Genomic DNA, 19,479 nt, shown 5'->3' with positions numbered 1-19,479 from the left:
CCTGGGGTTGAAACCCACCTTTTTTTTGGAACAATCAATGCACTTGAATGGGAGAATATAGTTGGACCCCCTTTTTACTCTGGGTTGAACCCCCCCCCCCCTTTAAAATGTCTGTATCCGCCTCTGCAAACCCTAGACGATAGATATGGTTAACATGCATCAATGGAAATAATTACGTCCCAAAAGCCACATCTAAATTTCCTTAGGCGATTTTTTTTTATCCTGCGTTGAAATAGTTTTGTTCAGTATTAGTTGTATTGATTTGTTACATTTCAAAAGCATAATTCTAATTTTGTTTCCTAAACAGACAGATTTTCTATTGGTATCGCCCATCGACCACGCCCCTCGTCGTACTTCATAGGGTATTATGAAACATATAATACGTAATAAACACTATAAACCATATCCATTAAAAGAAATCTTTTGATGATACTTGGAAATTCACATTTGTCCTTATTGACTTGTTTCGTGTGTGTAATTTTATGCTGACATATAAAGAATAATTTACTTTTGTCGTCTATTTGCTTTTTTCTCAAATTATGTAATTCAATTTTCATTTGTGGTGTTATTTTGATAAAAAAAAAGGAAAAGAGACAAATGTACGGAATGTGACGAATGTGAATGCATACATCCCCCATGTCCATTCTCAATTTTATTGATGACCAGTAAAAGATTTAATGAAAATAGTAAGAAGATATCATAGGGCAAACATTTACAAATTAAAACTCGATGCCACTGCTGGTGGAGGTTTTCTGTTTTACCATGGCAACCGCTTGGTTTACGTACATTGTTATGTTATGTTGTTCTTATATATAAATGTCTGACTTATTTTAATTACATTTTATTTTTTGGTAACTCTTTTTTAGAGTTTTGAATTCATATTTAGTACTAATTAAATTGTAAGCCGTCTCATGTTCATGATTCTTACAACTTAAGGAAATATAAGAGCATTTTGCTTTTTATATAATTACTTTTGCATCTTAAAAATAAATATAGTACAAATTTAAAACTACTTATAACCTTTTTTGTTTTAGTATGAAACAAGAGGATGGCATGAAGACATAAGTAAAAATTCTAGTATAATCTATTTAAATTACCTTTTAAAATCACTCTTTAGTCTTAACATCAACCCTATCCATATATTTTTTTTTCAATTTTTACTTGTCTACACGCTCAAAATCAGTGTTATTAGGGATCATTCGAGTAACAAAATAAATAAAAGTATTGATTTTAAGGCATATTCCATTTCTACGTTTAATTACGCACATTTTAATATATACATTTATATAGTTATAAATTCCGAAACTTCTAACAAATGCAATAAAGGCGAACTGGAAAGCAAAACCCGTATTATCACCAACCCGACGTCTGAAGTAAAAATTCTAGTATATTAATGAATATTGAAAGACTGAAGAATTTCCTTTTTTCTTAACTTTATAATTTAATTTTGGATATTCTGATTGGCTGTCGTTGTTTTGTTTATCAGCTCATAGCCATAATTTTGTCAGGCTACGCGGGTTATGAAGTGTGCACCACATTTTTGGAGTTATTTCTTCATAGACATAAAAATATTACAATCATTCCTTAAACAGACCAGACAATATCTCTCTTTTCCTACCCCCTTAATTCACAAACACATATTGTATACACAATAACATTTGATTTGACCGCCTTTTATCAGAGAAAGATCACATTGAATATTCTAGTGCAAACTTGCTTTCATTAAGGACAAAACATAAACAAAGTGGACTGAACTAGTATATATTTGTTTAGGGGCCAGCTAAAGGACGCCTCTGGATGCAAGAATTTCTCGCTACATTGAAGACCTGTTGGTGACCTTCTGCTGTTGTTGTTTTTCTGTGGTTTGGTTGTTGTCTCTTTGACACATTCCCCATTTCCATTCTCAATTTTATTGTTGTTACAATTGTCTGAATGGACCCTTACCACACTACATTTTTGTAAGTACAAAAATGTATGATATAAAGCTGATTCATAGAAGACATACATTGTACGAATTTCATGTAATTCCCATTTATATTAACGATCATTAAAAAGACCGGGGATTATCTGTATATTTTGTTTTAGATTGTCATTATCAAACCTTGGAGAATCACCATCGTTGAAGACAGCGTATCCTTTAATCTGTACAAAGTTGTTCTATACTTATGTTCCTACTTTTTGTGCATGTGATAACATATTGTTTTGGAAACAAAACGAACTTTACCAATTATCAGTGCTTAAACTGCCAAGGGACAATAAAACTCACAAGTCTATAGATCGCCGCCGTAAGTCTTCAGTGGTGGATTCAAAACTTTGCATAAGCCGTAGCCCGCTGACTGACATAAAACAGAGGGAGGGGTCCAGTCATGCTTTAGTAATTCTCTATATAATCAACCAATTGTTTTCCACGAAGGGGTGCCGGGCCACCAGCTCCCCCGGATCCGCCTATAGTATTGCGGGTTATAATAAGACTTGTCGATAACAACATGTACAACAGTCCAGAAGAGAGGTTCATGACTTGGGAAACAGTCCAAAAGAGAGGTTCGCGACTTGGGTAACAGTTCAAAAAAGAGGTTCGTGACTTGGGAAACTGTCCAAAAGAGAGGTTCGTGACTTGGGAAACAGTCCAAAAGAGAGGTTCGTGACTTGGGAAACAGTCCAAAAGAGAGGTTCGTGGCTATTGAAAGGTACATTAAAATTTTCAAACATGTTTAAAATTTCATAAAAAGGTCAAACAGATTTCTTATGCCTTGATAGAGTGTTATCATTACTGACGCGGAACGTCATCGTTGTCATCAGGTCCGAGACCACAATTAATTCGTAGTGCATTTCTTTTAGAACATAAATGAAAATTAAAAAAATCCCACCTGCGCTTTCTCAATGAACTTTTTACAGTGTGTTGTACTACTTTTGGGACACATTATATCAAAATTATAGAAAACTTCATGCCTGTAACTCAAAATATGGACAATTTTGTGTTTAGGGTGTCTTGAAATCTTTTGACAGCTTCTTAAGTGCTAATTTTTAACCTTTTTCAGCTGGACCAAATCACTACTTTCCTGTAAAATTCTGGACCCAAATTTTTTTACAGTGTAATTTTATCCCCCTACTTACAATTTGAGGCATTAAACATGGAAGGGGTATAAAAAATATTGGCAAGTATAAACCCACTGTTAACACTCAACGAAAAATAAAATATAGAACTAATTGAATAAAAGTATTATTTGGAGTTCCTTAAGCACTCGAACCACTAACTATAACTGACAAAATATAGAATGTCTAAAATTACGATCAAAGTCTACTCGCGGATACTTAAAACAAATTTAAGACCTATGTCACCTGCTCAATAGTTTCCAAGCCTTCTGTTCTTTTCAAGTCATGTTAAGCAATGCAGGATCAGAACAGACATTTAGAATATGCAAATTTACAGACACCTTATCTATTTCTATTCTTTTTCAGCTTTTGTCCTAATATTTTTAATTCTAGTTAGGCTACGTCTGCTGATTTAATAATCCAGTCGACCCGAAGACATCGAATTTTCCTGTCAATTTATAATTCTGAAAGCTTTTGATTTCAAGCATTTGACACGAAACTCTAAAGCATCAATCACTAAAGATCTTTTCCTCATCAATCGTGAATGCAACTTCTTTCCCAATTTAATTACGTAAACGGTAATTACAGACATTACACTAACATGATTGACGCTTTGTATAACCATTCAATCAAATACGGACCTTTGTTGATCTTACCCGTCATTGGTTCGTACTTTATATTTGTATATGGAAATGTCAGAAAAAGTAAGAGATCGTAAGACATACGTTGTATTCTATTTTTGTTAGAATTGAGCCATCAATCATGTTTCTTTACGTTATAATTATATTTGAAAGTACAATATTAGATCCTTATCGAAATGAATGTACTTTTCATTTTCAAAAGGGCGAAAGATACCGGAGGAATATTCAAACTTATAAATCAGAAGAAAAAAAATAACAACCCGATAGCTAAACAAGAAGAAGATAAACAGAAAAACTATAGTATTTCAATTATCTCAATTTACCTCAAATACCAAAACATCTATAGTTGTAAATATAATATGTCCATTCTCTTTAACACGGATTTTAAATGATTGACTTGGGTATAACAATATCTTCATCCCTGTTCTTCTGGTGTCTGGTGTAGTAAAAACGATTCATAACAGTGGGCGTCCGGTTGGCTCTGCGGGATGAACTGCTTATTTAGCAGCCACGTCCGGTGAAAACAGAACGTTATATATAGGATGAATACCATTGTCTCTGTACGATATTGAACACCAGTAGCAACTTTTGGGGTCTTTGGGTTGCCTTTTGCCAGGAAAATGATCGCCCATTTCCAACATACCATAATTTTCTGTTCAAATTTCCCGCCGTTCTTTTCAGACAACCTGAATGTACCATGTAGAATCTATATATACCAATATCTATATTAAGTGATTTCTGTTCACATTACAGAAAATGTGCATGAACTATTTGCCACTGAACATTAAACAATTAACAAATCGTATCAATGTAATGAGATGATCCATACTGGAAACCGAATCGTTAAACAATATTGTCCTACACCCAAACACCATACATGCACCAACACAATTTCAAGTGACAATTACTGAATTACTTTAAGTGATACTATGAATTAAAAAGATATTTTTTTTTCATTTTCTCTTTCTTTTAATTATTGCAAATCATAAGAAACATTCTTATTTTCCTATTCTAATAGAAAAGTGTTTAGTGATTAAATGCTATTCACTCATTTTGACAGTTAGTGCAAAATATGTAAAGAAAAGCCACGAAAGCCTATATATTTGTGGGACCATAAAATACTTCCCTAAGCTTATCTTTGATTCTAGTAAAGGTTTCCTCGGGCTATCATTATCGGTTGTGTGGAAATAGTTTTTGCAAAATATATTTTTTTTTTAAATTCGGTTTTGAAGTAAAAGGGAGATAATCCATTCTCTTTGTGGACATCGTGAAGGAGAACGTATTTGACGTTAGGGATTCTTTAAGTAACGGGCTCAGCGCGTTCCAAATTAATATGGAAAAGATTTGGATGATTCGCCCAACCTAATGTTTCCAAAATTTCAGGTCCGCAAACTTTAAATATTAAATATATTAATTTTAGACAATCAATTATATCAAATGATCGAGGTTGAACGTTTCTGTAAAATTATCTAATTTGCAGTTATACTGAATGCTTCGACATATGAACGGTAAAGTTCATCGCAGAAAACCGCCCAAAAATCGTCACATGTAAAATGAAAAGTAGTTCAATTTTATCTTTCTGAAATTATTCGTTGTCGTCCAAATACTAGTAGCCTGGCATGTAGTGGCGGATCGAAGCCCCCCCTGTTTTTTGGACGATCAATGCATTTGAATGGGAGCATGTAGTTGGACCCCCCTTTACTCTGGGTTGGGAATCCCCCTCTTTATATAACTAGATCTGCCCCTGGCATGCTACCACATAAGGTTTAATTATATATATATAAAAAGAAGATGTGGTATGATTGCCAATGAGACTACTGTCCACAAGAGACCAAAATGACACAGAAATTAACAACTATAGGTCACCGTACGGCCTTCAACAATGAACAAAGCCCCATACCGCATAGTCAGCTATAAAAGGACCCGAAATGAAAATGTTAAACAATTCTAACGAGAAAACTAACGCCCTTATTTATATACAAAATCTGAACGAAAAACAAATATGCAACACATAAACAAACGACAACCACTGAATTACAGATTCCTGATTTGGGACAGGCACATACATACACAATGTGGCGGGGTTAAACAGGTTAGCGGGATCCCAATCCTCCCCTAACCTGGGACAGTGGTATAACAGTACACCATATATATCCCTTGTACACACCAAACAGAAAAGCTATGTCCGTCGTTTATCTGTGTGGAATCTGAGTGTGGAATGCTTCAAGAAGTATCAATTTTCGGTGGGGGTATAAATTCATCAAGATGTTCTACAGTTCCAAACTTTTGTTTTCCGTGTCACGTTTTGTAACCTTTTTGTGTATCAATTGTTTTCTTTAATTATTTTGTAGAGTCTTGTTGTAATTCCGAGTACAAGTATATCTAAATATCGATTAATACCTTGAATGGTCGTTCTTGCAGTCAGGAACGGCCGATTTCTCCTCGAGTATGAGAAAGTCGTCAGTCATTTAGTTCAGTACAAAAATGTACCAGGAGAGGAGGATTTCTGGGTAGTTCTTCTAGATGGTCTGTCTGATGATCTAAAACTAACTCTACGAATACTAGTCTCATAAGCAGCCAAGGTATTAACAAGTACTGGAAGGGTAAGTAATGATATATATGTTTTATGCATGGCGCAATCGGCAATCATCGACATACTTGGAAATACCCTACTTCATGCACAATCTGTCGAGGTGTGCCGAAAGATTCACTCACTGTAATACACGTGTTTTAATCATGTTATTGCTGTTTACTGTGACTGATCGTTGATGTGTACTGAAATCGATTAATCTTGTGTTCTGTGAATTGTTATTGCTGTGTTCTGTGAATTGTCATTGTTGTGTTCTGTGAATGGTTATTGTTGTGTTCTGTGAATTTTTATTGTTGTGTTCTGTGAATTGTTAATGTTGTGTTCTGTGAATGGCTATTGTTGTGTTCTGTCAATTGTTATTGTTGTGTTCTTTGAATGGTTATTGTTGTGGTCTGTGAATTTTTATTGTTGTGTTCTGTGAATTGTTAATGTTGTGTTCTGTGAACGGCTATTGTTGTGTTATGTGAATTGTAATTGTTATGTTTTGTGAATGATTATTGTTGTGTTTAGTGAATGGTTATTGTCGTTAACTTTGATATGCTATTGTTAAGTTTACTGAAATGGGTTAATGATGTGTACTGTGAATAATAATTGTTGTGTTCTGTGAATTGTTATTACTGTGTTCTGTGAATTGTTATTTCTGTGTTCTGTGAATTGTTATTGTTGTGTTCTGTGAATGGTTATTGTTGTGTTAAGTGAATTGTTAATGTTGTGTTCTGTGAATGGCTATTGTTGTGTTCTGTCAATTGTTATTGTTGTGTTTAGTGATTGGTTATTATTGTGTTCTGTGAATTATTATTGCTGTGTTCTGTGAATTATTATTGTTGTGTTCTGTGAATTATTATTGCTGTGTTCTGTGAATTATTATTGTTGGTGTTCTGTGAATTATTATTGTTGTGTTCTGTGAATTATTATTGTTGTGTTCTGTGAATTGTTATTGATGTGTTCTGTGAATTGTTAATGATGTGTTCTGTGAATTGTTATTGCTGTGTTCTGTGAATTGTTATTGTTGTGTTCTGTGAATTGTTATTGTTGTGTTCTGTGAATTGTTATTGCTGTGTTCTGTGAATTGTTAATGATGTGTTCTGTGAATTGTTATTGCTGTGTTCTGTGAATTGTTATTGCTGTGTTCTGTGAATTATTATTGTTGTGTTCTGTGAATTATTATTGTTGTGTTCTGTGAATTGTTATTGCTGTGTTCTGTGAATTGTTAAGGATGTGTTCTGTGAATTGTTATTGATGTGTTCTGTGAATTGTTATTGCTGTGTTCTGTGAATTGTTATTGTTGTGTTCTGTGAATTGTTATTGTTGTAAACAATGGTTGGTTATTGTCGTTTACTTTGATAGGTTATTGTTAAGTACTATGATGGGTTAATATTGTTTATTGAAATAAGGTATTGTTTTTTTATTATCATTAGTTATTGTTGTTTAAGGAATATTTATTGCTGTGTTCTTTGTGTGATTTGATCACTGTGACTTGTTATTGTTGTGTATTGTGATTGGTTACTGATGTGTACTGTCGTATCATAGACCTCAAATCTACTCCATCTGACAAAAACCTTTAGTAAACAATTTAATGTTGTTGCTGAACCTTGTTTGTCTGTTTAATAAATTGATTGAAAATATTCGTATATTCGTAGACTTTGATTGTTTCAGAACTGTAGTATAAACAATTGTCAATGGTTAAAACCGTATACTGACCTTTATCCCACAGTGCTATAGTCACATTAAATGATTAAAATTACTTTTGCTTAATTTGATGACTGTATCATTGATGTACACCTCACATAAGAATATAGCTGCAGTATAAACAATTGTTGAAACCGTATGCTGACCTTTATTCCACTGTGTTTTAATCACATTTTGGTTCTATTGTGTAGTTGTGTAATTATCTCGTTAATGTATACCTCACATCAACTGTACTTTTTAAATTTCGCCCCTTTTTGTATATTTTAATATCCATATATGTAAGTGAGAAACAATAAGTAATAGATAATGGAAACACTTGCAGATTTTATTGATAAAGTAACATATTCAATTTACAATAGTTTAATGTCTATTATTGTCAATTAGCTTAATATCCTGGTTTGTGATAGCCGGCATCGTCTCCGTGATAGTCACCACCGTGTCCACCGTGTCCACCACCATGGATTACGCTACTTGCGGCTGCATGAGCTGCGGCGGCAGCGTGTGCGTGTGATCCTCCTTGTCCTCGTGTTGCTGCATGTGCTTGTGCGGCTGCGCTGGCTGCTGCTGCTGCGGTTCCACTTCCATGTCCTGCTACGGTTGCTCTAGCTGCTGCTGATGCTGCTGCTCTGGCTGCTCCTGCTCCAAGTCCTGAATTTGCTGCTGCTGATGCTGCTGCTTGTGCGGCTGCTTGTGCTGCTCCACCGTTTCCTCCTGCTCCTGCTGCTGCTGCTGCTTGTGCTGCTGCGGCTGCTGCTGCACCGTTTCCTCCTGCGCCTCCTGCTCCACCTCCTAAACCTCCTGCTCCTCCTAATCCTCCGAGTCCACCACCTAAACCTCCTCCTAGACCTCCGAGTCCACCTCCGAGTCCACCACCGAGTCCACCACCGAGTCCACCTCCGAGTCCACCTCCGAGTCCACCTAAACAAGTGAGAAATAGTTAATATGAATTAAGGATTTTCGAAAATGAGTTACTATGAATTATCTTCAGATCTACGTCATTTGATCTATGATATAGAGCTGTTTCTTTGGCAATCATATCACATCTTTTTATTTTGATATTTGAATTTAATAATATTTTACATTTATAGACAATGCATAACAAAGATATAATTTATTCATATTTAAAACGTAATTAAGCATGTTACAATTCAGTACTAAATCGTAGTTTAGGAATTTGCAATACTTCCTTATTCCAATAATTTCCAAAATAAACAATTACATGAATAATTGAACTAATTTTCATTACATGATAACTTGATAAATTCTTAATATTTCACTCGAAACGTTAGCATTTTGATATATAAAGCGCGAGGCCTGCCGAAGTAAAACTTAACTGTTGAGAGTATATATAATTACCTAGTCCTCCGAGTCCTCCTGGTCCTGCTCCTCCGAGTCCACCTGGTCCTGCTCCTCCTAGTCCACCTGGTCCTGCTCCTGCGGCTGCGTTTCCTCCTGCGTTAGCTCCTCCTGGTCCTGCTCCTGCGAATGCTCCTGCTGTTGCTCCTGCTCCTACTCCTGGTGCTGGTCCACCGGTTCCTGCTCCTGCGTCAAAGGTTTCGACAGGCTGAAATTAGAAGGTTATACGTTCAAATATAGAAGTTAATGAGTTCAACTTGCAACCATTACCAATGAGGAAATCCGATATCGCATAGTAAGCTATACAGTATTTATTAGAAAGAATTTTCTACTTTTTGGTAATAAGATACAACTTTTACTGAAATCGTAATCAATTATGACTTTTAAGAAAACAATTGGAAATTTTGTAGACTACACTTGACCTCCTACTGTAGGTGAGAGATGCGTTCACAGATCATATACGTATGTATATAAGTAAATTCTTCTAATCAAGGAACACATGAATATCAAATACTAGTAAATGACGTAGCATTCTGAGTCTTTAAAAAAAATTGGAATAACTTAAACATCAGAAATATGTCATTGCTTTATGCAGTAGTTGTTACTTACGCTTTCTACTCCGGCTGAAAATAAAGAAAATAGAATCATGAATACTCAATTTTAAAAAACGAATATAACATTGATCAAATTGAAGTACAATGAATAATTATTAAAACATTTAAGTTTAAGTGTGGCAAATAAATCTTTAAAGAACGGTCAATCATTTACGCTGTCACAAAAGATAAGACAAGTTAAGTAAAACAATTAATGAGGAAGGAAGATTTAAATTATGTAACTCGGTTTCTAAGAGTAAACAAGACAACCAATTAATATTTATTTTCAAATGTCAATATTAAATCATGGTAATTGTAAAGAAAGAAATACAAAGGCTGTCAATAATACCTGTTCTGAGGTCTTCAATGACAAGGGTGATAACTCCTGGTGCTCCTTGTTCTCCACGTTGTCCTTGGTTACCGTCTGGGCCAGTTTCTCCTCGTGGTCCTACTGCTCCTTGGGATCCTCGGTTTCCTCGTCTTCCCATACCACCTGGTCGTCCTCGGCTTCCTTGGATTCCTGTTGGGGAAAAAGGTAGAGTTCCATTGCTTAAAGTTACAAAATGGTGGAATTGGACTGGTTTACGTTACTAAATGTTGGAATTTTATTGAGTGTAATTATTAGTCGATTAATTATATCAAATTTCTTTAATTCATCAAATAATAATACATTTAACTCTTTTTTTCATTTTTGAAAATATCCTCGCAGAATATAAGCGATTGTAAGCGTGCTACATACCCTTTGCTCCTCTATCTCCTCTTGGTCCTGGTCGGCCGACTGGTCCTGATGCTCCTTGTTGTCCTCTCTCTCCTGGTTCTCCCTTTTTGCCATCAGCGCCAGTTGCTCCTTGGTCTCCTTGTGCTCCTTGGTCTCCGACTGATCCCTTTGGTCCTGGTGCTCCTATTGTAGATATAAAAGTGTGTGTTATAAATGTTAAAATAAAGATGATTAAATTTTGACGTAACACGAACAAGATTCCGACTTTAAAGATAAGATAATGAATGTTAACAATTATCGAGATTTAATTATATATAAATATAACAATACAAAAATAACGAGAATGAACATCTGATTAAGTTATAAACTGGAGTCTTACCAACTGGTCCTTCTGATCCTGTTGGTCCTTGTGGTCCTCGTTCACCCATTGGTCCTTGTGGTCCAAGTGGTCCGGCTGGTCCTAAGAATATAAATAGCAAGATGAGACACCCCGTATATGTATAGTGTGTACATGTATATCATATATTTATTTAAATATTTACTAATACAATAATGCTATTACTGTACTATTTCTAAAATATATAGGTAAATTATTATTTGCTTAGTTTCCTTGAAATGTTACTTTTATTGATCTTACGTTTTTTGTTAGTTGTTAAAAAAATCAAAGAAAAAATATTGGTTTTTCTTTAATATTTTACCTGCTGGTCCTTGTCCTCCTGCTGGTCCCTTTGGTCCTTGGATGCCTCCTGGTCCTTGTTCTCCGGCCTTTCCTGCTTCACCTCGTGCTCCTTGATCTCCGGTTTCTCCTATTGAAAAAGAGGAAAAAAACCATTTAAGTATAAAGTTAAAATTCCATTATTAAAGTGATATAATAGCCAAACAAGTTAAAACTATTTTCTAGTGTTTTAATCATTAAATTGTTCAAACTAATTTAAAATAAGACACAGCAAAATACCCGGTGTCATATAGTAAAATGAAAAGCACATTTTTCAAATGATACTATTGATAGGAATGATGACACATGTAAATCAAATAATATAATTCGAGGCTTTATAGAAGTTCTCCCTACCCTTTGCTCCTGGTTTGCCTTGGTCTCCTACTTGTCCCTTTGGTCCAGCTGGTCCTTGTGGTCCGGTTTCTCCATCAGGTCCTTTGTCTCCTGGTTTACCATCAGCTCCCTTTACTCCTGGTTCGCCCTTTGGTCCAACTGGTCCTTCATCTCCTCGTGGTCCTAGTAATAGAAAGGTACATTATAATGTTTTGAATTTTGTATAATCTTGCAGCATTAAAGCTCAACCACAGGCCCACCAGCCCAGTCTTGTGAAAATGCTGTTGGGCCTTTAAAATTAGGGCTTTTTGAATGCTTTTCTGATTATATTGATTTAATAACTGATTATCACTGAATGATTACCGATAATAATGTTACTTGCGTTAAATGAATAATAAAAATATAGGACCAACAAATAATTGCTGTTATGAAATTGAGTTTATACCTCGTGGTCCTGCTGGTCCTTGTCCTCCGACTGGTCCTTGTTTGCCTGGTACTCCTGGTGCTCCTCTATCTCCACATGGTCCTTGTGGTCCCATAGCGCCATCAGGTCCTACAAAAAACATATAATTTAGTATATAATTGATTTGAAATGTAGGTATGTGATATACAAATCTTCGTTGCAAATTATAAATACTTTTAATTCATAAATTATTGCAAGCATTTTATTATTGCAATTTTGAGCTGATAAATCAAATTTAGTGATTTATTATTGCGATTTTGATGTAACCAATTAAAACTAAATATTAATAATTGCGATATTGAGTTAACCAATCAAAACTGGCGATTTATAATCGCGATTTTGATGTAATCAATCAAAACTGGCCATTTATAATTGCGATTTTGATGTAACCAATTAAAACTGGAGATTCATCATTACCTTGTGGTCCTCGTGGTCCTGGGTATCCTTTAAAAAGAAGAAAAGACAAAGATTAGTATTGTACAAATAACTATTTTTACATTATAAACTTTTTAAATGGGCCATTCTGATTATGTTTCCTAAAAACAACATAACCAGTAGTCAGTTAAGGATGAATCTGATTGATGCTGATTGCAAAAGATTGAACAAAGATAAACGAACAGATGAGAGAACGATTTAAAATTTAAAAAATTGAAAATTGAAAATTGCGCATGATAAATTTTCGGAATGAAGTATTCATTGACATGGAAAGTTTGAATCTATTTCACAGAACAAGTATTTTTTATACCTGGGCCTCCGATTGGTCCTTGGTTTCCTGGCTCTCCTGGGGATCCTCTTGGTCCTGGAAGTCCGACAAATCCTGGTGATCCTCGTGGTCCTGGTGCTCCGAGTGCTCCTGAAAACAAAGATGGATACCAGTGTTAATATACAATAAATAAAGGTTTATGTAAGTTTGCTACTGTCTGATATTAATATTGATCTGCATGGCTCTTAAACTAATTCTTTTTTCTAATTTTTTAAAGCAAATTAGATGCATTGCAGAAAAAAGAACTAATTTGTTTGCTATTTATTCATTACTTTATATGTTAGATGCGAATGTTGTATGAAAAAAAATTCAATTAAACGAAAGCTCATCATATGCCACCAGTTGTCATACTATTTTGGAATTGTGATCTGAGAAGAAAACATTGCAGCTTGCAAAACTGACCAATCAAAATACTGTTGTTTACCTGGTGCTCCTGGGTTTCCTGGTGCTCCTGATGGTCCTGGTCTTCCTGTTGTTCCGGTTGCTCCTGGACGACCTGGGTCTCCGGATGCTCCTGGACGTCCGGTGGATCCTGGGTTACCTGGACGACCTGGTGCTCCTATTGGATATAACAAATGAGTTGATAGTGATATTATCGTTTAGATAGTTGGAATGACTCTTATGTATGAAAGTTAAATAGAAAACTTGATAATGATACTGCTCATCTCTCACATTAAGGGCATACGATACAGTTTTGATCCTGTATTTACAAGTTCATGAAAATTTGCATATAGGCTATTTTTTACCTGATTAAATCAAATATGTAATAAAAAATATACCTTCATGTGCTACTTTTTGAGTAAAATGAGGTTGAAATTTTGTATCTTTGCTCGAAATTCAGATTTGTGGCCGTAATTTCTTTTTCGAAAGAAGGACATAACTTTTTTGTTATAAAAGATAAAAACAAATTGTTTTTTGTTAAATAATCGGTAATTTCTGTATTTTATAAATATCTCAAATAAATATGCAATTTTTTATTCAGAAATAACTCATATTTATCAAATGTTCATGAATTGAGGAAAAAACGTAATTTTTTACTGCATATTTATCTCAATTAAAAAAAATCCTCTATTTACAGTTTTATAAAATTTGGGTCACATAATCTCCCTGCAAAATGAAACAAAATGCTGTTTTGAAAAAAAGGGGTCCATGAACTCGTTTTCAAATTAAATCAGTTTGAATGATAAAAATCAGTCGAAAAATGCATCTTTTCCCGATATGTCACAGTTTGACGTCGCGAAAATAACAAATTACGTTAGCAACGTCATTACCTTCCCTGTAACTGTATCGTATGCCCTTAAGTAATACATAAAAGGTTATCGATCTTTGCAGGTAAGCTTATTCCAGATATAGAAATTTAAGACATCGTATGTATAAATTTTAATGAATTTTCCTTAACCAAACAAATAATAAAAACTTGTTCACCCTACATCGGGGGAGTATTCCTTATTTTACCTGATGCTCCGTGTTGGCCTGATGATCCTGATGCTCCTGATTGTCCTCTTGGTCCTGGACGTCCTGCTTTGCCTGCTGCTCCTGCGGTTCCGTGTTTACCGGCATGTCCTGGTGCTCCTGGTGCGCCTGGTGCTCCTCCTTGTCCTGTGGGAGGAAACATTATTATAATTATAAATAAAGTTCAATTATTGCACTATTTTTTTAGACAATTTTCAAATATTTTTTCAAATGATAATTTCGCGTTCATTACTGAAATTGAAACACTATTTTATAGAGTTGGGTGCTTTAAAAGATCTTCCCAAATGACAAGAATGCCAAAATTAAAATATGAAGGTGCATGTTATTCCCCACGCCACTTTGTGATTTATATCATTCGGTAATAAGATAGATCACCTGGTTCTCCTGGATTGCCTGGTGGGCCTGGTGTTCCTGCTGGGGTTCGTCCTCGTGGTCCTTGTTCACCTAAAAAAAAAGAGAATTTTTCAGGTATGATTTAACACTAATAGTTCTTTTTGTTCCTGTCTAATAATGTTTTTGTGGCTTAAATTCAGCTTAACTTTTCATATCCTTACTTCTTGGTAATTTGTTTAAAAAACATGGTTTTAAAACATTTTTGAATGGTATTAATAATTAAATAAATCAGAAATAAGCGAGAAATCGTTAATAGGAAAAATAACCGAGAATTCAGAATTGAATCTTAATTAGAATTAATTCATTTAAACTGATCTTGTCTTTCGATAACCAGATAATAAATTACCTTCTGGTCCTTGTGGTCCGGCTGGGCCTGGTGGTCCTGCTGGTCCGGTCATGCCTAAATTAAAAATTGAAAGGGTTATCTCCCCATTCATAAATCCCAGAACACATATGTGTTATCTTTATGCACAACGTTAACTTGATAAAACATTACTTTACTTTATATTATTGTTTTCCCCCTCAAAAGAATAGATATCGAAAAATATGCTGATGAAAAGTTATCCTTTCTTGAAGTATTATTTAGTTTATTTCAATCAGATATAAACCGTAATCTTAGTATTTTATAATCGTTAATATCAAGTTTAAATTTCACTTTGGTGTTTTTCACATCTGTGGGGAATCGAGTTAATAATCATTAAAATCCAAAGTACCTGGGATTCCTCCTTCACCTCCTGGTCCTCCTGGTCCTCCTGGGCCACCTGGCATACCTGGTCCACCTGGACCGCCTGGACCGCCTGGCATACCTGGACCGCCTGGACCTCCTGGACCGCCTGGACCTCCTGGACCACCTGGTTGACCTGGACCTCCGGTACCTGGACCTGATGGGCCTCCTGGACCGCCTGGCATACCTGGACCGCCTGGACCTCCTGGACCTCCTGGACCACCTGGACCGCCTGGTTGACCTGGACCGCCGACACCTCCTAGTCCTCCTCCGAGTCCTCCGAATCCTCCTAATCCACCGAATCCACCAAATCCTGCTCCTGCTCTTGCTGCTGCATTGGCTGATGCTGATCCGAATCCACCTGTAACACCAAGGGAGATAACCATCAAAAGAGATCACCACCAAGGGAGATAAAAAAGTATAGTTCAGCGGAACAATTAAAGCATTTTATAAAAGTATTATATCTCCATTGAATATAGTTTATGATGTATTCAAAACTATAATAAATAGTCTTTAGAGAAAGTGGAATTTATATATTTTAAATAGTCATTAATAGGATACAAGCAATAAAGAAATTTCATAAGGAAAAGAGGAACAGTCTTCATTTAATTTTTAAAGTTCGAAATTTAGCAAAAATTAGGGAGATGTCTGTTTTTTGAAGTTTTGAATCAAGTGGGAGGATATTAAATTTAAGAACTGCAATGTGATTGGTAGATTCCAACCAAAACTGTTAGTGTGTTATACAAACCTAGTCCTCCTAATCCTCCTGCTGATGCTCGTGCTGCTGCTCGTGCGGCTGCGCTTGCGCTACCACCAACTGGGACTGAAATAAAGAAATGTAAGATTTATATATTTATTTCGTGCAGGGTGTAAACCTCTACCGAGTTGCATTCTTTATATAAGCTAGTATACTAGTAAATAGAACAGAGATGACATTTCGTGACTCATTATTTTTTTCATTCCTTGTTTTGGTAATCAAATTTTCGTTATTATTTATATTTTGTCACCCCATTAATCTCTATTCTTTATCTTTTGATACCCCATATTTCTCTTTAATCCTTATGTTTTGTTACCCACTTTTTCTTTAATCTTAATGTTTTGGGACCTATTGGTATTTTATATCTTTTACTGTTCTTGTTAATTTACTGTTAATTCCCCATTATTCTCTATTCTTTATTTTTAGATCCATTAGTCTCTACCCTCTTAATCCCCATCCAGGCTACCCTAGATTATAGTCTAGTGACTCAAAGTGCACAATCGTTTATTTTCATTTAATTAGAAAAACAGGAGGAGGTTGGTGTGAAGTTGTTTTAATTGATCAAAAACTTAAGTAAAACATTGAGGAATTCCGAAGAGGTTATGTGTAATGAAAAACTTACATCCTGGGTGTCCATGTGCAGCGCTACCACCGGCATGTGCATGGGCCATGGCTCGTGCATGTGCTCTTGCTCTTCCGTTTGCTCCGGCACTGGCATGGGCATGGGCATGGGCATGGGCTACGGCTCCTCCAACACCATTACCGCCTCCTAAACCGTTGCCGTTTCCTGAAAATATTTGATGAATACAATATATTAACCTAAACACAGTAGATTTTATCAAGTATCACATGGCATTATATTAACCAATCAACTGATTAGTTATAGTTAAAGGGGAATGTAGGTATCGCTATCAGTAAAGTTGCGTGAATAATGCGTGTACTTCCGGTTGATGTAAGATTTAAAGGGTTTAATTTGTCAAAATTTGAAAACAAGATATTTTTAAAAGTATGTTATTTATATCAACATTTTAAATTCGTTCCATGTTCCAATGATAACTAAATAAATGAACTGAATTACTTGCGAAATTGTAATAATCAAATACATGTATCCATTTAACCCGTGTTTGAATGACTGCTTTTGAAATAAGTGTGAAATGTATGGAAGGCAGTGCGAGACAATATATTATTACCGTATCTGTTGCCGCCGTATCTGCCGCCATACTGTTTGTTGCCGTTATAGTCTGAAACAGAATAATACATTGATAAGTAAACTCCTCTTTTAAGATCTAAGATAAGAGAGCTTCAATGTGTTTAATCATTTTTATCCAATCGGGCTCTTATTACAGAACTTTTTTTTATCCTTTTAAATGTCCAATGCTGTAATTCTATACCTAAACAATACCATGTTAGTCGCTTATTAAAAGATTTTTTTATTTAATATTCAAGGCATGAAAAAACATTAATCTTTTTTTCGGTAAAATTGTATCAAATCAAATCATCATTAGCCAATCAAATCATTGGCATAGGTTAATCATTAGCCAATCAGAACTTCAATGTACGTAAAACCATTACCCAAATCAAATCATTAATATTTGTTAACCATTACCCATTCAAATCGTTAATGTACAAATATTATCACAAAATTCGATTCAGTACAAAGGGTTGATGGCAAACTTAATTCTTACTAATATAATAAGTAGACAAGAAATCCCTGTTTTATTGTAAGAAATGTTTCAAGAAAGGTTATAAAGATAAGTTTGAATCTTTATTGTTGTCTTTCCATTTCCTTCAACATTTTCATTTGACTAAATCTTTGTAAGTAGATATATCACATATATAGTTTAACAAATATTATCGAATTATCTAATTGTTGACACTCTGTAGTGCAAAATAACATAAAGCGTTGTTAGTAATTTAAGAATAATTCAATTCAATTATTTATTACTTTAAGCACATTGTGCTTATCAGTGCAATAAATACAAATACATTTCTATAACACAACATAACATAATACAATAGAATAAGAAAAAAAATAAACTTTTAGAGAATAGAAGTTTGGAAATACATTGCTGAATACAAGACCAGCGTTTTAAGTATTTGTAATCCATGTAGGTATTACATGTTTAAAGTATGAAAAGCTATTTGTATTATTTAATAATGAAATACAATTAGTTAATTAGACTTCGGTTTCAGAATGATATCCGGTGATTTTTTTCTCTTAATTTTTTAAATGCTTTAAGTTTATAAAACTATTTGTATGTTGACTAATGAAAGACTGGAATACTGGAAAAGTAAAATTTGATTCTATGATTGTGTTTCACTATACAAGACAAGTAAAATTCTTAAAGCAAACTTTGTTTATGAAGAATGATTTCTGTTAATTTTGTTTTTATTGTTTAAAAATGGGTATAAAGTATTAAAAGCTAGTTTTTGGTTAAATTATCAAAGACGGGTTGAAATACTTAAAGAAAACTTTGAATTTGTTTTGTTTTGTTAAACAATAAGATTTAAAGCAAACTTTGATTTTTTTTCTTAATTTTGAAAAGAATATTTAAGTATGAAAAGCTTTTTTTTATAATTATAAAAGACAAGCTGAAATACTCAAACAATAAAATTTAAAGCAGACTTTGATTTTTTTCTGAATTTTGAAAAATATTTCTAAGTATGAAAAAGCTTGTATTTTTGTTAAAGTATTAAATAATTAAATTGTTTAAAAGACAAGTTGAAATACTTAAAGTCGACTGTTTTCTAAGACTGTTGAAAGCTGATGTAATGTATACTTACCAGCTAAGCAAATCTCTAGAAGAGATGCTACAAGACACACGGTCAGGAGTTTGTAGACCATGTTGATTACTGACAAGTGAATCCCTGTTACGTTGTTGAACACTCTCACCGGGGTTTATATACTGCTCTCCTCCCGTTGGTTTTACAATTGTCCACGAAATTTGCGACGTCAGGAGAAGACCTTTTGGGGTTCTAATTGGGTTAATTTATTACATTAATTACGATTTTTATGATTGTTTTTTATATTTAAATGTTGCTTTTTTAAAAGCATTCCAAAAATTATTGTTTGAAAAATTTAAATATTTTTTAAAGATTGTTTCAAAATTTATTTTAATATCTTGAACATTTGGTGTAGTAATGTAACCCAGTTGTACCCTTTTTCATATTTGCTGCT

At 34.4% G+C, this 19,479-nt stretch overlaps 1 protein-coding gene across 2 annotated transcripts; it reads right to left on the bottom strand.

The window, feature by feature from the left end:
• Window positions 1-8,317: 8,317 nt before the first annotated feature.
• LOC134718845 (collagen alpha-1(III) chain-like) lies at window positions 8,318-19,190 on the bottom strand. Of its 2 annotated transcripts, XM_063581636.1 has the most exons (20): window positions 19,086-19,190; window positions 17,492-17,542; window positions 16,924-17,088; window positions 16,293-16,367; window positions 15,534-15,905; window positions 15,167-15,220; window positions 14,803-14,871; window positions 14,410-14,553; window positions 13,379-13,513; window positions 12,937-13,044; window positions 12,609-12,635; window positions 12,174-12,281; window positions 11,750-11,911; window positions 11,379-11,486; window positions 11,060-11,140; window positions 10,702-10,863; window positions 10,312-10,482; window positions 9,979-9,992; window positions 9,370-9,577; window positions 8,318-8,931 (listed from the first exon to the last, which is right to left on the bottom strand). In XM_063581636.1, exons 1-20 carry the CDS (start codon window positions 19,144-19,146, stop codon window positions 8,399-8,401), a joined length of 2,808 nt encoding a protein of 935 aa, XP_063437706.1. In that variant the 5' UTR covers window positions 19,147-19,190; the 3' UTR covers window positions 8,318-8,398. The 2 variants fall into 2 exon arrangements, with proteins under 2 accessions (XP_063437706.1, XP_063437707.1); XM_063581637.1 differs by lacking the exon at window positions 10,702-10,863 and having other exon boundaries at window positions 10,312-10,356; window positions 19,086-19,177.
• Between the last annotated feature and the right edge of the window lie 289 nt (window positions 19,191-19,479).

Source organism: Mytilus trossulus, chromosome 5, assembly GCF_036588685.1.
Source record: "Mytilus trossulus isolate FHL-02 chromosome 5, PNRI_Mtr1.1.1.hap1, whole genome shotgun sequence".
Lineage (NCBI taxonomy): Eukaryota > Metazoa > Mollusca > Bivalvia > Mytilida > Mytilidae > Mytilus > Mytilus trossulus.
Note: the sequence above shows the minus strand (reverse complement) of the source record. Positions and strands in the feature narration are given on the sequence as shown.